Source organism: Pipistrellus hanaki, assembly GCF_964339955.1.
Source record: "Pipistrellus hanaki genome assembly, chromosome: 2".
NCBI classification, from domain to species: domain Eukaryota; kingdom Metazoa; phylum Chordata; class Mammalia; order Chiroptera; family Vespertilionidae; genus Pipistrellus; species Pipistrellus hanaki.
This window is the reverse complement of record NC_140504.1, coordinates 168,862,490-168,881,183: the sequence shown is the minus strand read 5'-3', so window position 1 is coordinate 168,881,183 and position 18,694 is coordinate 168,862,490. Positions and strand designations below refer to the sequence as shown.

General features: G+C 38.2%; 1 protein-coding gene across 1 annotated transcript in view; it reads right to left on the bottom strand.

The window, feature by feature from the left end:
• The window catches only part of ZYG11B (zyg-11 family member B, cell cycle regulator), an 83,160-nt gene that overhangs the window by 11,026 nt on the left and 53,440 nt on the right, over nt 1–18,694 (bottom strand). Inside the window, exons 5-10 of the mRNA XM_084872905.1 lie at nt 9,790–9,966; nt 7,785–7,849; nt 5,139–5,238; nt 4,865–4,915; nt 1,782–1,943; nt 1,629–1,676 (exon numbers count right to left, since the gene is read on the bottom strand). Coding sequence (XP_084729031.1) covers nt 1,629–1,676; nt 1,782–1,943; nt 4,865–4,915; nt 5,139–5,238; nt 7,785–7,849; nt 9,790–9,966 — 603 coding nt within the window. The remainder of the gene's footprint in view (nt 1–1,628; nt 1,677–1,781; nt 1,944–4,864; nt 4,916–5,138; nt 5,239–7,784; nt 7,850–9,789; nt 9,967–18,694) is intronic.

Genomic DNA, 18,694 nt, shown 5'->3' with positions numbered 1-18,694 from the left:
ATCCTCATGCACGGCTGTGGTTAAACCCAAGTTAGGAAACAAGAGCAGGAGAGTAGGAAGAAAACCAGAAAAGTTTGGTATCTAGAAAGCAGAGAGGGGTGAGTATATCAGAAGGGTAAAGGAACTAGTAGTTCTAAATACTGTGGAGAGCCTAAATAAGATTAAGACAAAAGCACCCATTTGTTTAAGCAATAGAGCAATCTGTGCCTTAAAAATTTCATAGCCTTCCATCCCCACTGCACACCACCGGAGTCTGCCTGCCGGGCGACAGAAGGCAGGCGTTCTTTCTGGACTTGGGACGGAAGGGCTTCCCTTGGCAGCACATGAGGAGGCCCTGTGGTCACACGGGAAACAACGGAGGGGTTTCCATTTATCACACTACTCTGAAGATTAATCCTCATTCTTTTTTTTCATTTTTTTTTTTTAAGGGTAACTCTTAATTTTTAAAATTTACTCATTTTTATTTTTTTTTAAATATATTTTTATTGATTTTGTACAGAGAGGAAAGGAGAGAGAGAGAGAGTCAGAAACATCGATGAGAGAGAGTCATCGATCAGCTGCCTCTTGCACACCCCCCACCGGGGACGTGCCCACAACCAAGGTACATGCCCTTGACCGGAATCGAACCTGGGACCCCTCAGTCCCCAAGCCGACGCTCTATCCATTGAGCCAAACCGGCCTCGGCAAAATTTACTCATTTTTAGAGAGGAAGGGAGAGAAAGGGAGCAAGAGAGACATAGATTTGTTGTTCTACTTATTTATGCATTCATTGGTTGATTTTGACCCAGAAAAGAACTTGCAACCTTGGCACATTGGAAAAATGTTCTAACCAGTTAATTTATTTAACATTTCCTTTTTACTGGGCAGTTAGGTCATTTTACATTTTCTACTTTATATATAACTAAAGCTATAGTGAATAGATAGGTCCTTCTTAAATGCCAGCCTCCAGCTGTGCTCCAAATCGATCTCTTATTGCTCAGTATTTCAAAGTCTTGCATCTGGAAAACAAACAGAAATCTACATATCTTTACTCACTAATCTATGTCTCCTATGATCTAATTTCTTAAGAACAGAGGTCTGCTCTAAAATGTTTTTTTACCACATGGGCACTTTGCCTGTTGCAGATATTAAAGCATTTGATCCTTTATCTTTGATCCATAAAACACTTGATCTTTAGATTTTTGTCTCAAATTCCTAGAGGGCTCACTTTCACCAAATCCAATATATTTACTGAATATATGATTTGTTAAGCAGTCTTTTAGGTAGTAATTATTAATTACCAAACACAGCCTCTAAAAATACTTTAGGTTAGTGACCATTTTTTTTCTTTTTTTTTGTATGTGGCATTTTTAAATGAGATTTTTTTTCCCTTCTGATTATGAAAGTAAATCATGCTCACGAAGTTTGTACTATACAAAAAATATAAAGTATGTAATTCATATTTTTCCTTTTAATGTGGTGAAAACCTTAATATGTACATATAGTTTGTACACTGCTTTTTTACTTAGTTAAAATACATGTTTTCTAATGTCATTAAGTATTTATAAATACAATAGCAACTTCAATGTATTACCTCAGACAGAAAATAATTATAGCTTTGAAGTAAGCAGGAAATGCTTATATCTTACCAAAAGTCCTAGAACTTTCTGTTGAATGGATGACTCGGTTGGAAAAGACTGTAAAAAGAAAGAGAAACCTATAACTACGTACAGAATAAAATATAATAAATGCTTAATTCAATCAATAAATGTCAAAACTGTAGGCTAAATTCCCATTCTAACCTCTAGAACCCTCATGAAGAGTTCTAACCCTTGGTTTTCAATAAAGTGTCTGCAAGTGGTTGGAGATTCATCTGTGAGGTTCCAAAGTGCACTCAAAGTAAATTTCAAAGTGGTATCCACCGAATTTTGATTGGTTTTCTGCTTCACTATTTGAAGAAGTTGCTAAAAGAAGGAAAATAGAATTAATTATCATTATTTGTTATTATAATTATTAGTGGCAATAATTAAAAGTCCATAAGGTTTAGTCTCATGGCTTAAGACACTTCCATAGGTTTTTATAAGTATAACAAACAGCCTCCTAGATCAGACTATTCCTCCAACAAGAAAAAAGTATAAGAACTTCACAGATACTTCTATGTTATTCTGTTTGTACCTAGAATCTAATCACCTCTAAATAAAATGAAAAGCAGCCGAAACCAGTTTGGCTCAGTGGATAGAGCGTCGGCCTGCGGACTGAAAGGTCCCGGGTTCGATTCTGGTCAAGGGCATGTACCTTGGTTGTGGGCACATCCCCAGTAGGGAGTGTGCAAGAGGCAGCTGGTCGATGTTTCTCTCTCATTGACATTTCTAACTCTCTATCCCTCTCAATTCCTCTCTGTGTAAAATCAATAAAATATATTAAAAGAAAAATGATTAAAGCTTGGGACCACTATCTTATCCAATCGATGACAACATATACTCATTTCAGCTCCCGATATATAAAAGGTGAAGGGGAGAATGAAGCAAACATTTATTTAGCATCGGCAAATTATATCTTAAATTGTAGTAGTTCTATCCCCATTTTTCAGGAGAGGAAATTCAGTCTGAGAGGTATTAAATTTGATCATAGTCAACTTAGCATGAGAAAGTAAGAAATGGAAGAACTAATTCTATCTTCAAGTTTTCCTTAAGAAAAAAAGAAAGGCCGAGACCGGTTTGGCTCAGTGGATAGAGTGTTGGTCTGCGGACTGAAAGGTCCCAGGTTCGATTCCGGTCAAGGGCATGTACCTTGGTTGCGGGCACATACCCAGTGGGGGGTGTGCAGGAGGCAGCTGGTCGATGTTTCTCTCTCATCGACGTTTCTAGCTCTCTATTCTTCTCCCTTCCTCTCTGTGGAAAATCAATAAAATATATTTTAAAAAGAAAAAAAAAAAGAAAAAGAAAAAAGAAAGGACAAACTAAATAGTAAGAGAATTAAAGTCTATACTGGATTTCCTGGGAGGAGGGGGGACAATGGGGAGGGGGAAAAAAAGGGCCATCTGTAATATTTTCAACAATAAAGATACATTTTAGAAAATAGCCGGGACCGGTTTGGCTCAATGGATAGAGTGTCGGCTTGGGGACTGAAGGGTCCCAGGTTCGATTCCGGTAAAGGGCATGTACCTTGGTTGCAGGCACATCCCCGGTAGGGGGTGTGCAGGAGGCAGCTGGTCGATGACTCTCTCTCATCGATGTTTCTAACTCTCTCTCTCCCTTTCTCTCTGAATAAAAAATCAATAAAATATATTTTTTTAAAAATAAAATAAAACAAGGGTGCAGGAAAAAAAATTAAGTCTATATTGGATTTAAATAAGATAACATTTTTGAAATTCCACTTGTATATTATCTCTGGCATAGCTTTAACCTCCAAAATTTAAAGTTTGCAAGTTAAATATTTTAAGACCTCCATAAAGCATCCATAATTCCATTTTTAGATTACACTTTTGGGAATAAGAGACAGCTTTGCTAAAACAGATACAAGAAAACATTAATAGCTGAAACCGGTTTGGCTCAGTGGATAGAACCGTTGGCCTGCAAACTGAAAGGTCCCGGGTTCGATTCCAGTCAAGGGCATGTACCTTGGTTGCAGGCACATCCCAGGTAGGGGCTGTGCAGGAGGTGGCTGATCGATGTTTCTCTCATTGATGTTTCTAACTCTCTATCCCTCTCCCATCTTCTCTGTAAAAAATCAATTAAAAAAATACATCTTTTTTTTTTAATAAATCTTTATTGTTCATATTATTACAAATGTTCTTCCTTTCCCCCCCCCTCCACTGCTCCCCACCTCCAAGTTCCCACCCCACCCTCTGCCCTTTCCCCATCCCCCATTGTCCTCATCCATAAAAAAATACATCTTAAAAGAAAAAAAGAGAAAGAAATATAATTCAGTGTGAATTCCTAACATTTTAAGTGGTAGGTGATGAGTATTGTATAATTAATTACCTATCAAATGAATGATTTACACTGTCATTACATACATAATTTATGTCATAGAAAAAGGAGTCTCTCACTTGACTTTTCCATCTACTATGGTTATTCAAACACCTCATGCCAGGATTATAACAGGAAGCCCCAAACAGGACATTTTTTCCTCCAGTTCTCCCTAAGGCACTATTCGTATTTACTCTCTTTAAAGGTTTTTAACTTTTCACTGTTCATTATATTATTTCCTCAACTGTGTAAGCAAGCAAAATAATGTATGAACTATTTAAATTATATTCTTTCGCAAATCATCTAGCACAGTCTTAAAATTTTTTAAAATATATTTTATTAATTTCAGAGAGGAAGGGAGAGGGAGAGAGAGAGAGAAGCATTAATGATGAGAGAGAATTATTGATCAGCTGCCTTCTGCATAGCCCCTACTGGTGATCAAGCCAGAAACCCAGGCATGTGACCTTGACTGGAATCCAACCCTGGACCCTTCAGTTTATAGGCCGGCACTCTATCCACTGAGCCAAACCAGCTAGGGCTAGCACAATCTTACACTTAAGATTGTGTGTATAATCATCTTTACATTTTTTTCATAAATTCAACAAAATCACAGAATTTTAGAACTCAATAAGATCTTAAGCCTTATGTACACACTAATAGTTCAGGCAATTTGTCTAAATTCACAAAATGAGTTTGCAAATTAGATTAGGTATGGGTCATCTGACTCTTAGTTCAGGGCTCTTTCAATCTCTGTTAAGGAGTAAAGCTGCCTTGATAAAAAGAAATGAATACACTCATTTAGAAGAAAGAAAAATAATTTTTAAAGTATAAAATATCAGAAGATACACAACACTGCCTGAAAACAATGAACATGAAAACTGCCTAGTGGTCTGCATAGAAGAGATAACACTTACCCTCACAATGAAGAGCTCAGCACCAAGCTGTGCAGTTTGTTCTGTGGAAAGCTGCAAGCAAGCAACAAAATCAATGTCCAAGAACCTACTGGTGTGAATGTAACATCAGTCACTATGACAGACTAAGGTCAGAGCAAAATCTTTGATCAACCTGGAATTCTGTAATACTGAATTGCAAGCGTGAATAATCATGCTTGCAGAGAGGCTTACTAACCTTTGTGGCTTTCAGAGTTTGGGAAAATAATAACTATAAGGGAAACACGAGCTCAGGTACCTTGGCAGCCAGAATGGAAATGATAGCAACTGCCATCCTTTGCATGTTCTGATCCTCATGGTTGCAGAGCCACTGCATGACAAGCTTAGCTGCTTCAAACCTGAAAACACACAAATGAGTTCATGAACTAATTCTGGAGGGGCAGGCACTATTTCAGAGTCCCAGTTGGAAACTGATAATTCCTCTTAATTAACAGAGAATAATAATTATACTTAGTGTTCTGGAAACAATACCTCAATATTAATTCTGACAAAACCTTTGTAATGAAATAAGTCAAAACTATAGGGCATTCATCTTCTAAAATTATAACACATTTCTATTCTGTAGTGATTTCTATAATGTAGTAACATATATTTTCTGAGTTCCTCATAGTAGCTAGCACAACAGTAAATTCATTCACTCACAAACATTTATTGAGCTCCTGCTTTATGCCAAACATTGTTCTTGGTATCAGAGACAGAATACTGAATAAAATAAAAATATTGCTACTCTTACAGGGTTTACATTTTAGTGGAGGAAACAGATCATAAATCAGATAATAAATATATGGTACGACTAGGTACTGACATGCTATACAGAGAAAAAAGCAGTGAAAGAGAAGACATGAAATGTTGAACTTTTACATAGGGTGCCTAGGGGATGTCTCACGGAACCTTTTGAGGAAGTAAGGGCTAGCCATGTAATAATCTGGACAATAAAGATTAAAAACAAGCATTATGGGCCCTGGGTGGTTGGGCTCAGTGGACAGAGCATCAGCCTGCAGACTGAAGAGTCCCAGTTTTGATTCTTGTCAAGGGCATGCGCCTCTGTTGCAGTTCAATCCCTGGCCCTCGTTCAGGTTTGTGTGGAAGGCAACCAATCAATGTGTCTCTCTCACATCAATGTTTCTCTCTCTGTGTCTCTCCCCCTCCTTTCCACTCTCTATAAAAAAATAAAATAAACAATAAATGGGAAAATATCCCTGGGTGAGGATTAACAAAAACATCATAAACTGGAGTCAGCCTGGACTCAATATCACCTTCTACCACTTATTAACTTTGGGACCCTGAGTAAGTTCCTTAATCTTTCTGAACTTCAATATTCTCATCTATTTATAATCATAAAATCGTAATATGCTAATTAGACCAGATGTCCTTCCAGACAAATCTAGGGCTGAGGGAAGCCCAGGTCCCGGTGCCAGAGGGAAGCTGGTGCCGGCAGCCGGGGGAAGGAAGGCCTACTCTGGCACAGATTTCGTGCATTAGGCCTCCAGTAAAATAATAAGACCTATTCTATGGGACCATCATGAGGACTAAATGATATCACTTATCAAGCTTAAGACTTAGTACAGAATTTGACACACATCAAACTTTTTATAAAGATTATTTTTTTACTACTATTATTATTGACTTCCTCCATGCCTTTATTTGTACAGTTCCCAAAACATAAAACAATCTACTCAACTAGCTTCATCTTTAAAGCATATAGCATGGCGTAAAAAGTACAGGCTCTCAGTCAGTCTCGATTTAAATCTAAATTCTGCTACTTACTATCTTATCACCTTGAGCAAGTTACTAAAGCTCTGTGTGCCTCTGTTTCCTCATCTGTAAAATGAAGATTACAAGAGTAATCATTTCACAGAACTGATGTAAGGACCGAGTAAGCATATGTAAAACACAGCACAGTGCCTGGCGATTCCAGTGCTTCACCAAACTACTTATTTTAAATAGTAAATGGAACACCTCATTCCTCAGCCATGCCAGATAACAGTGTACTGTTAACAAAATAAAAGTAAATCACATTAAAATTGCTGCTTGAGAAATATACATTTCAGTATAAATTTATTTTTTAAAATATCATCATTAAAAATTATAAAATAGAAGAAGAAAAAAATCTCTTTTAGCTCCCAAATTATAGCATCTTAGAAAACAAAAGAATCCTTTTTACTTAATGGAATTTAGTCTTCCTTAAACCTCTGCTTAAAAGTTTCCTCTTAAAAAGTTTATTCTATAACTCAATATCAAACAACTGATAATAAGACGTATGATACAGAGAAAAGAACACCGGACTAGAACTAGAAGACTCCTAGTCTGATAATTACTAGTCACAAAACCATGGGCAAGACACTGAATTTCTATATCCCTCAGTTTCTTTAGCCCACATTATTCATTATTGTATGGATATTTTTAAAACTATAATCAATATAAATTCTTAAGCAAGGGGCTATGAAAACAGGGCTCATCTGTTATCATGAATATCAAGACACTGAACTAGAGAAAGTAGATTTAGCATTCTATAAGACATCATATGATCCCTTGATTAATTGTACACCAGGGATATAACTGGTACGAAATTAGCTAAGGCTTGGCTGGCGTAACTCAGTGGTTGAGCATCGACCTATGAACTATTGTAGAAGGTCATGGTTTGATTCCTGGTCAAGGCATACATATGCTTGGGCGGCAGGCTCGATCTCCAGTGTGGGGCGTGCAGGAGGCAGCCGATCAATGATTCTCTCATCATTTATGTTTCTATCTCTCTCTCCCTCTCCCTTCCTCTCTGAAACCAATAAAAATATATTTAAAAAAAGAAAAAGAAAAAAGAAATCACTCAAGACAGATTTCTAAAATTCTGTTTTATCCCATTTTAAGTTTTAGGACTGTCACTTGCCTGTTAAATGGAACATCTTGAAGGATCCGGTCACTGCAAAGTGAAAGGAGGCAATTCTTCTGCAACTAAAGAACCAAAGGGAGAAAAAAAATCCTAAATAAAATAGTGCTTTGTTGTTATTTTTTAAACAGGAGTAGCCTCTATATTAAAAACAAAAACAAACAAACAAAAACAGAGGAAGACAGATGAAACCCCACTTATGTTTTACAACCTTCATTTTGGCCATCTACTGTTGAAATAATGACTTCCACTGGACACATATAAGTTTACCAGAACATTTTTTTTCTTTTCCTTTAGATGACAAATAGGATAAGAAGTAGGATAATTGCAGCTAATTTCCCTCTGTTCTGACAGACTTTGGATGGGTCCTGTTTTGGCTTCCAGAGGCCATGAAAAACAAAGACCAAAGTTTATGTAGTTTGAGGGAAGCTGTCTTTAATTAAGCTATATTAAATATAATCCACTCACCAATGTGGGTTGCCATTTTTATTTGGTTTTAGACATATTTTTTACTAACTTGCCAACTCACTGCTAACTTTTTAGAGTTAAAAATATAATTTAAGCCCTGACCAGTTTGACTCAGTGGACAGAGCATCGGCCTGAGGACTGAAAGATCTCAGGTTCGATTCCAGTCGAGGGCATGCACCTTGGTTGCGGGCACATCCCCAGGAGGAGGTGTGCAGGAGGCAGCTGATTGATGTCTCTCTCTCTCATCGATGTTTCTAACTCTCTATCCCTCTTCCCTTCCTCTCTGTAAAAAATCAATAAAATTTATTTTAAAAATCCCATATATATATAATTTAAGCCCTGGCTGGGTGGTTCAGTTGATTAGAGCATCATCCCATACACTAAAAGGTGGTGGGATCAGAAGTGTCCGGCTAGCTCAGTCGGTAGAGCATGAGACTCTTAAAAGGTTGTGGGATTAATTCCTGATCAGGGAGAGTATAGGAGGCAACCAATTGATCAGTGATTCTCTCACATCAATGTTTCTCTCTAATCTCTTTCTAAAACCAATAAAAACAGCCCAGCTGGTGTGGCTCAGTGGCTGAACCAGGAGGTCATGGTTTGATACTTGTTTAGAGCACATGACAGGGTTGCAGGCTTGATCCCTAACAGGAAGCAGCCAATCAATGATTCCCTCTCATCATTGATGTTTCTTTTTAACAAACAAACATACATACATACATACATACATATTTTTATTGATTTCAGAGAGGAAGGGAGAGGGAGAGAAAGATTGAAACATCACTGATTGGCTGCCTCCTACACACCCCCTACAAGGGATTGAGCCCACAACCCAGGCATGTGCCCTTGACCAAAATCTAACCCAAGACCCTTCACTCCACAGGCCAATGCTCTATCCACCTAGCCAAATCAGCAAGGGTTCATCATTGATGTTCCTCTCTCTTTCTCCCTCTCCCTTTCTGAAATGAATAAAATATAATTATATATATAAAGAAAAAATAAAATCAATAAAACATAGCCTCAGGTGAGGATTAAAAAATGTGTGTGTGTGTGTATGTGTGTGTATGTAAGTGTATGTATGTATGTATATATATATATATATATATATATATATATATATATATATATATATGCAATATTTTGAGTTTTCATCTGGCTACCTTATATAGTCTGCCATATTGCTATACATAGAAAATATTTGTCTTATTCATTTCTGTATCCCAGTACTTGATAGTATATGGCACAGAACAGATAGATGCTCTATGCCTAGACTCAAGATCTAGGTTGAAAATGAGTTTTATATGGCTTACACTATTCCCCTAAACATTTGGATTTAAATACTATTTAGGCAGGGAATGCACACTTTAGTTTTCTACTTCTCTGTCGTCCTACACTCAGTCATACCACAAATTTATTACTGTACAGTTTCTAAAGGCATTTGTATTTTCACCCTTGGTCTATTGAATTGAACTATATGGAGGTAGGAGATGAGTAGGAGACACTAAAAGGACTATTTGAATGCCGATTCCCATATGCTTACCTGCTGGTGATTAGGAAAATGTTCCATAGCTTTCAGCAGCAAGTGGGTCACATCAGCCAGGAGTCGGACAGGCATTCCTACAGCAAGATCCTGCTTGGTTAGATTAAATACACAGGCGCTTGCAGCAAGTTGCACTGGTAAATTCATAGGGTGGTTTCTCATCCCAGTGACCACAAGCTGGAAAAAAAAATAGTTCTCTTAATCCACCTTATAAATCCATCTTATAAAAAAATAGTTCTTTTAATCCACCCTTATTGTGTTAATATGTAGTGATTTCTAAAATATCTTAAGGATCTTTTTTAATCCTCATGTGTGAAGAGCCTAGGACATAGCAGTAACTCACTAATACTTAGTTCCTGTGAACCATGTTCACGTCCAGAAATTTTTCTGTAAGACTGATGAATCTGAAAGAGGCGAAATAACAACAGACCTCACAGAATTACAAAGGATTGTTAAAAAATACTATGAACAACTAACTCTACTCCAACAAACTGGACAACCTGGAGGAAATGGACATATTCCTAGAAAAATATAATCTTCCAAAACTCAATCAGGAAGATTTTAGAAATCTCAATAGGTTGATAACTATGGAAGAAATTGAAGCAGTCATCAAAAAACTCCCAGCAAGCAAAAGCCCAGGGCCAAACAGCTTCACAGGGGAGTTTTACCAAACATTCAAGGAAGAACTAAAACCTATCCTCCCAGATTATTCAAAAAAATTTAAGAGGAAGGAATACTTCCAAACTCCTTCTATGAAGCCAGCATTACCCTAATACCAAAACCAGATAAAGACAACACAATGAAAGATAATTATAGGCCAATATTCCTCATAAACATAGATGCCAAAATCGGATTCAGCAGAACATCAGAAAGATCATACACCATGACCAAGTGGGATTTATCCCAGGGATGCAAGGATGGTACAATATCTGTATATCAATAAATGTGATACATCACATAAACAAATTGAGAGATAAAAATCACAGTCTTATCAATTGATGTAGAAAAAGCATTTGACAAAATCCAACACCCTTTCTTTCTTTTTTTAAAATATATTTTATTGATTTTTTAAAATATATATATTTTTAATTGATTTTTTACAGAGAGGAGGAGAGAGGGATAGAGAGTTCGAAACATCAATGAGAGAGCTGCCTCTTGCACACCCTCCACTGGGGATGTGCCCACGACCAAGGTACATGCCCTTGACTGGAATCGAACCCGGGACCCTTCAGTCCGCAGGCCGACGCTCTATCCACTGAGCCAAACCGGTTTTGGCCCAACACCCTTTCTTGATAAAAACTCTCAGCAAGGTAGGAATAGAAGGATCATACCTCAACATAATAAAAGCCATATATGACAAACCCACAGCCAACATCATACTCAATGGACAAACACTAAAACCATTTCCCCTAAGAACAGGAACAAGACAAGGATGCCCACTCTCACCACTCGTGTTTGACATAGAACTGGAAGTACTAGCCATTGCAATCAGACAAGAAGAAGAAATAGGAGGCATCCAAATTGGAAAAGAAGACGTAAAACTGTCCTTATTCGCAGATGACATGATACTGTACAGAGAAAACCCTAAAGACTCCATCAAAAAATTATTAGATTTATTGAATAATAAATAATTTCAGCAATGTAGCAGGATACAAAATGAATGCCAAGAAGTTGGTCCGAAGGTTGTGGGTTATTGTTAAGCTGATTAACAAAATGAATGCCAAGAAACCTATGGCATTTCTTTACACCAATAATGAACTTATAGAAAGAGAAACTAAAAAAGCAATTTCATTTACCATCATACCAAAAAAATTAAGATACCTAGGAATAAACTTAACTGAGGAAATAAAAGACCTATATGCAAAAAACTACAGGACACTGAAAAAAGAGATAGAGGAAGACATAAACAGATGGAAGAACATACCATGTTCATGGATTGGTAGAATCAACATCATCAAAATGTCCATACTACCCAAAGCAATCTATAGATTCAATGCAATCCTCATTGAAATACCAAAGACATATTTCACAAACCTAGGATGAACATTCCAAAAATTCAAATGGAATAAAAAGAGACCCTGAATAGCTGCAGCAATCCTAAAAAAGAAGAACAAGTAGGTGGGATCTCAATACGAGATATCAAGCTGTATTACAAAGTCACTGTTCTTAAAACAGCCTGTTACTGTCACAAGAACAGACATATAGATCAATGGAATAAAATAGAGAACTCAGAAATTGACCCAAACCACTATGCCCAATTAATATTCGACAAAGGAGGCAAGAGCATACAATGGAGTCAAGACATTCTCTTCAATAAATGGTGTTGGGGAAATTGGACAGATACATGCAAAAAAATGGAACTAGATCACCAACTTACATCATACAAAAAATAAACTCAAAAGGACTTAAACATAAGACGGGAAACCATAAAAATACAAGAGCAGTGGTCAGCAAACTCATTAGTCAACAGAGCCAAATATCAACAATACAATGATTGAAATTTCTTTTGAGAGCCAAACTTTTTAAACTTAATCTTCTTCAAAATATATTTGCCCAGGCTGTGGTATTTTGTGAAAGAGCCACACTCAGGGGGCCAAAGAGCCGCATGTGGCTTGTGAGCCACAGTTTTATGACCACTGTACTAGAGGAATCCACAGGCAGAGAAATCTCAGACATACACCAAAGCAATTTCTTCACTGATACTGCTCTAGGACAATGGAAACTAAAGAGAAAATAAACAATTGGGACTACATCAAGATAAAAAGCTTTTGCACAGCAAAGGAAACCACCAACAAAACAACAAGAAAGCCCACAGCATGGGAGAAATATTTGCTAATGTTATCAATGATAAGGGTTTAATCTCCAACATTTACAGGGAACTCATACAACTTAACAAAAGGAAGATAAACAATCCAATTAAAAAATGGGCAAAAGGAGAAACCAAGATGGCGGCATAGGGTAGACACCTGAATGCAGCCTACCACAACAAATTTGAATTTAGAACTGGAAAACGGGAAACATTGCCCTGAAGTGCTGGACAGCTGGCTGAGAGGAGGCTCTACCATCTGGGAAGGAGAGAGAAGGCGCGCTGAACCTCAGGAACTGTGGAGGTACGGAGAACTGTGCGCGCGAAAAGGCGGCCGCAGACTTCGCTGCTGGCTTACTCCCTGCGCGTGGAGAGGGCGGACAGCTAATGCGTAGCTAGCTTTCTTGTTCGGGAGGAAAACAGAACCACCCTAAAGCTAGACGGCCCCAGATAGGGAGAGGCCAGACTGTCAGGCAGTGGGCAGAGAACTCTCGGAGGTGTGTGAAGTCAGCGGCCATTACTGCGGGACTTAGAAACCAGACCCTTGTAGGGAGGGGCTGAATAAAACTTGTCTGCACCACCCTGAGACTCCGCCCCATCCAAGCGGAGCACGGAAGCCCTTCCAGTGGCTAGCTTTCTTGTTCGCAGCGAATAGGACTCTCTTAGGGAGAAACAGACAGGAATCCAAAGCTTCTCTGCGCCTATACCAAAGAGGTGCGTGTGCCTGCAACCAATCTTCCGGGATTCACCAAAGCTTGCTGTGACACCACCAGCCTCCGCCCCATCCAAGTGGAATACAGAAATCCTCCTAGCTGAGACACTTTTGATCCTCATAGCCAATTGGCTTGGAGATCATCGCTTCCCAGTGATACCAACAACAAGCAAGGCTTAACAACAAGACTGCACACACAACCCACAAAGGGCTACACCAAGATTGTCTACCTCAGGTAACTCGGAGGCTGACCCACTGAACCATATAAGACACCTTAGCACACAAAGCCACCCTACCAACTCAGGGAAGCTGTGAAAATGCCAAGACAAGGAAATAGATCACAAACAAAAGAAATGGAGGAAAAGAAGCGACTGGATATAGAGTTCAAAATCACGCTTATAAGGTTTTTCAAGAAATTCCTAGAAAAGGCTGATCAACTAGAAATAAAGAATACAAAGTCTGAAATAAAAAATATTATACAGAGTCCTAAAAACAGAATAGAAGATCGCAAGAATCAAGTCAAAGATTTGGAACACAAAGAGCCAGAGGACACTCCTCCACAGAAGCAAGAAGATAAGAGAATCCAGAAAGTTGAAGATAGTGTAAGAAACCTCTGGGACAATTTCAAACGAACCAACATCAGAATTATGGGGGTCCCAGAAGAAGAGAGAGAGCAAAATACCGAAAACATACTGGAAGAAATAGTGACAGAAAACTTCCCCCACCTGGGGAAAGAAATAGACTTACAAGTCCAGGAAGCGCACAGAACCCCAAACAGAAGGAATCCAAAGAAGACCACACCAAGACAAATCATAATTAAAATTCCAAGAGCAAAAGACAAAGAGAGAATATTAAAAGCAGCAAGAGAAAAGCAGGTAGTTACCTATAAAGGAGCACCTATACGATTGTCAGCTGATTTCTCAACAGAAACCATGCAGGCCAGATGGGAATGGCAAGAAATATTCAAGGTGATGAATAGCAAGAACCTACAGCCAAAAATACTCTACCCAGCAAAGCTATCACTCAGAATCAAGGCCAGATAAAGAGCTTCACCAATAAAAAAAAAAGCTAAAGAAGTTCATCACTGCCAAACCAGAATTGTATGAATTGCTGAAAGGGGTTCTTTAGGAAGAGGAAGAAGATACAGATAAAAAATTATGATCAACAAATACGTAACTATCAACAAGTGAAACTAAAAGCCAAGGGAATTAAAAAACCTGATGAACAATATTAACTGGTGAATATAATAGAATCAGAGGTATGGAAGGGGATTGGATTGATGATTCTCGGGGAAAAGGGGAGTGGGGGGATGTGGGAAGAGCCTGAACAAAAACTGTGCACCTTTGGATGAGGACAATGGGGGGTGGGGAAAGGGCAGAGGATGGGGTGGGAACCTGTTGGAGGGGAGCAATGGAGGGGGAAAAAAGTTGAGGAACATTTGTAATAATATGAACAATAAAGATTTATTAAAAAAAAAAAATAGGCAACGGACCTAAATAAATACTTTTCAGACCTAAATACTTTTCAGTCTGCAGACCGACGCTCTACCGCTGAGCCAAACCGGTTTCGGCCCTAAATACTTTTCAAAAGAAGACAGAAGGAAGGGACATATGAAAACATGCTCAAAGTCACTAATTATACAAAATGTAAATCAAAATGACAATGCAGATTCATCTCACACCTGTCAGAATGGCTGTCATCAACAAATCAACAAAGGGCAGTGTTAGCAAGGATGTAGAGATAAAGGAACCCTTTTGCACTTCTGGTGGGAATGCAGATTGGTGCAGCCACTGTGGAGAACAGTATGGAGTTTCCTCAAAAAACTAAAAATGGCCAAAACCAGTTTGGCTCAATGGATAGAGCGTTGGCCTGCGGACTGAAAGGTCCTAGATTCGATTCCGGTCAAGGGCATGTACCTGGGTTGCATGCACATCCCCAGTAGGGGGTATGCAAAAGGCAGCTAATCAATGATTCTCTTTCATCGATGTTTCGAACTCTCCCTCTCTCTTTCTCTCTGTAAAAAAAATCAATATATATATATATATATATATATATATATATATATATATATATAAAAACAAAAAACAAAAAAAACCAACACAAAAACTAAAAATGGAACTCCATTTGACCCTGCGATCCCACTTCTAGGAATATATCCCAAGAAGACAAAAACACCAATCAGAAAGGATATATGCACCCCTATGTTCATAGCAGCACAATTCACCATAGCTAAGATTTGGAAACAGCCTAAGTGCCCTTTAGCAGATGAGTGTATTAAAAAATGGTGATACATCTATCTACACAATGGAATACTATGCTTTGGTAAAAATGAAGGAATTCTTACCATTTGCAATAGCATGAATGGAACTGGAGAGCTTTATGCTAACTGAAATAAGCCAGTCAGAGAGAGATAAATACCACATGATCTTACTCGTTTATGGAAATAATGAACAACAAACTGATGAACAAAAACAGATCCAGAGACAGAGAAGCAATGATCAAACTGTCAAACCTCAAAGGGAAGGTATGGGAGGTGGGGGTAAGGGCATGAAGTGGAGTTTGGGGGAGTTAATGGGGGCTTAAGAACACATATGTAATACCTTAATCAATAAAGAAATAAAAAAAGATTAATGAATCTTTTTTATTCAGATAATTTATCTTTGTGTATCCAAAACTTACTACAGTATGTTATACGGTTAACACAATAAATTCTTAATAACTTGAACAGAGTAAAGCAGAGGTAAACCACTTTCAGATGAGATTGGGCACGCTCAGGGTGATATGGCAGTAGACTAAACTTCACTTACTTTTTTCCCCCTACTTTTACTTTTATTAGCATTTATTTTTGCTGAATTTACTCCCTAGCCATAGTTTTTGTTTCTTCAGTTTCTTCTGGATATCTTTTTCTTCCATGTAACTTCCTCTTCTGGTTTAAGAACAATCTTCTCTTTTTTAGTAAGGGTCATCTAAATGTGGGAGGGAGCACTCATCTATCGGTTAATCTGCCCATGAACTCTGTAAATTCTGCGCCACATCTGAAGCTTTGTTCAGCTGGATGTGCTCAATGACTAGAGAACCTATGTCTAAACCCCGAAGTTCAGCATTACTCTCTGCATTTTTAAGCATGTGCAGAAAAAATTCAGCACTCTTTTTGGCCACTGACCCTGCATCCTCCCTTACTCTATGGCTTGGGCAAACAGACCAACTCCACCATTCTAAAGATAGAATGGCACACATTTGCTTCTGTACAGTAACATCCTTCAGATACTTGGTGGCCTGCATACACCTGATTTCACGAGCATTCTTAAAGGGAACACAAAGATTTGAACACAAAGATTTGAACCTTGATTTTGTAGGATTTTTGCTGTTCAAGAGAATAGCAAATCATTTTCAGAGATAAACTTCAAGCCACTTTCAAATTCCAATATTCAGTTCCTTGAGAATGCTAGTTAGAGCACAATAAAATCCATTCCCTTTCTTCTGGCCTTGATAACTATTTCCTACCTTTCCCTCTCTAATCAATCCCCAACAAATCCTTCCTATTCATTATCATCTGAAGACCTTGCTTCCAACCACATGAAGAAAACTGAAGCAATCAGAAAAGAACTTCAGATTCTCACTACCACATGCACCCTCTAACCAGCATATACACATGCTGCCTTCATGCTTGTTACCATAATGATTTCTGTGGGCTTCTTTTAAAGGTAACCTCTCCATTATGTCCTAGATCCTTATTTTCTTGTCTACTCAAGGATATTGCTTCAGTTGTTTTCCCCTCTCACTTTTACACCATTTTAAAATTCTGCAGTAGATGCCCTGGCCAGTGTGGATCTATTGGTTGAGTGCTGTCCCCTGTACATGAAGGTCACTGGTTTGATAACTGGTCAGGGCACATACTCAGGTTATAGGTTTGATCCCCAGTCGGGATGTACATGGGAAGCAACAGATCCATGTTTCTCTTTAACATTGATGTTTCTCTCTCTTTAAAACTAATAAAAATATATATTTTTATAAATTCTATAATAGGTCATTCATATCATCATATAAACAAGCTAGCATAAGGCGTGGCTGACGGAAACCAAGGCTGTAGACTCCACCCTGAAACCCCGTCCCATCCAGGCAGAACACAGAGACTTTTAAGGCTACCAACTCAGGGAAGCTGCGAAAATGCTGAGACAAGGAAATAGATCACAAATGAAAGAAATGGAGGACAAAAAGCGCCTGGATATAGAGTTCAAAACCACACTTATAAGGTTGTTCAAGAAATCTCCTAGAAAAGGCCGATAAAATAAATGAGACCTATGAGGATATGAAAAGGGATCAACTAGAAATAATAAGGGATCAACAAGAAATAATAAGGGATCAACAAGAAATAAAAAATACATTCTCTGAAACAAAAAATATTATACAGAGTCCTAAAAACAGAATGGAAAATTGCAAGAATCAAGTAAAAGATTTAGAACATAAAGAGCCAGAAGATACTCCTTTGCAGAAGCAAGAAGGCAAGAGAATCCAGAAAATTGAAGATAATGTAAGAAACTTCTGGGACAACTTCAAGCGAACCAACATCAGAATTATGGGGGTCCCAGAAGATGAGAGAGAGCAAGATATCGAAAACATACTGAAAGAAACAGTGACAGAAAACTTCCCCCACCTGGTGAAAGAATTAGACTTACAAGTCCAGGAAGCGCACAGAACTCCAAACAAAAGGAATCCAAAGAGGACCACACCAAGACAAATCATAATTAAAATTCCAAGAGCAAAAGACAAAGAGAGAATATTAAAAGCAGCAAGAGAAAAGCAGGTAGTTACCTATAAAGGAGCACCTATACGATTGTCAACTGATTTCTCAACAGAAACCATGCAGGCCAGATGGGAATGGCAAGAAATATTCAAGGTGATGAATAGCAAGAACCTACAGCCAAAAATACTCTACCCAGCAAAGCTGTCACTCAGAATTGAAGGCCAGATAAAGAGCTTCACCAATAAAAAAAAGCTAAAGGAGTTCATCATCACTAAACCAGAATTATATGAATTGCTGAAGGGGGTTCTTTTGGAAGAAAAAGTAAATAAAGATAAAAACTATGAACAACAAATACGTAACTATCAACAAGTGAATCTAAAAACCAAAAAAAATTTTTTTTAAATCTGATGAACAATATTAACTGTTGAATATAATAGAATCAAGAGATATGGAAGGGGAGTGAACTGACGATTCTCGGGGAAAAGGGGAGAGGGGGGTGTGGGAAGAGACTGAACATAAACTGTGCACCTATGGATGAGGACAATGAGGGGTGGGGAAAGGGCAGAGGGTGGGGTGGGAACCTGGTGGAGGGGAGCAATGGAGGGGGGGAAAAAAAAGAGGAACATCTGTAATAATATGAACA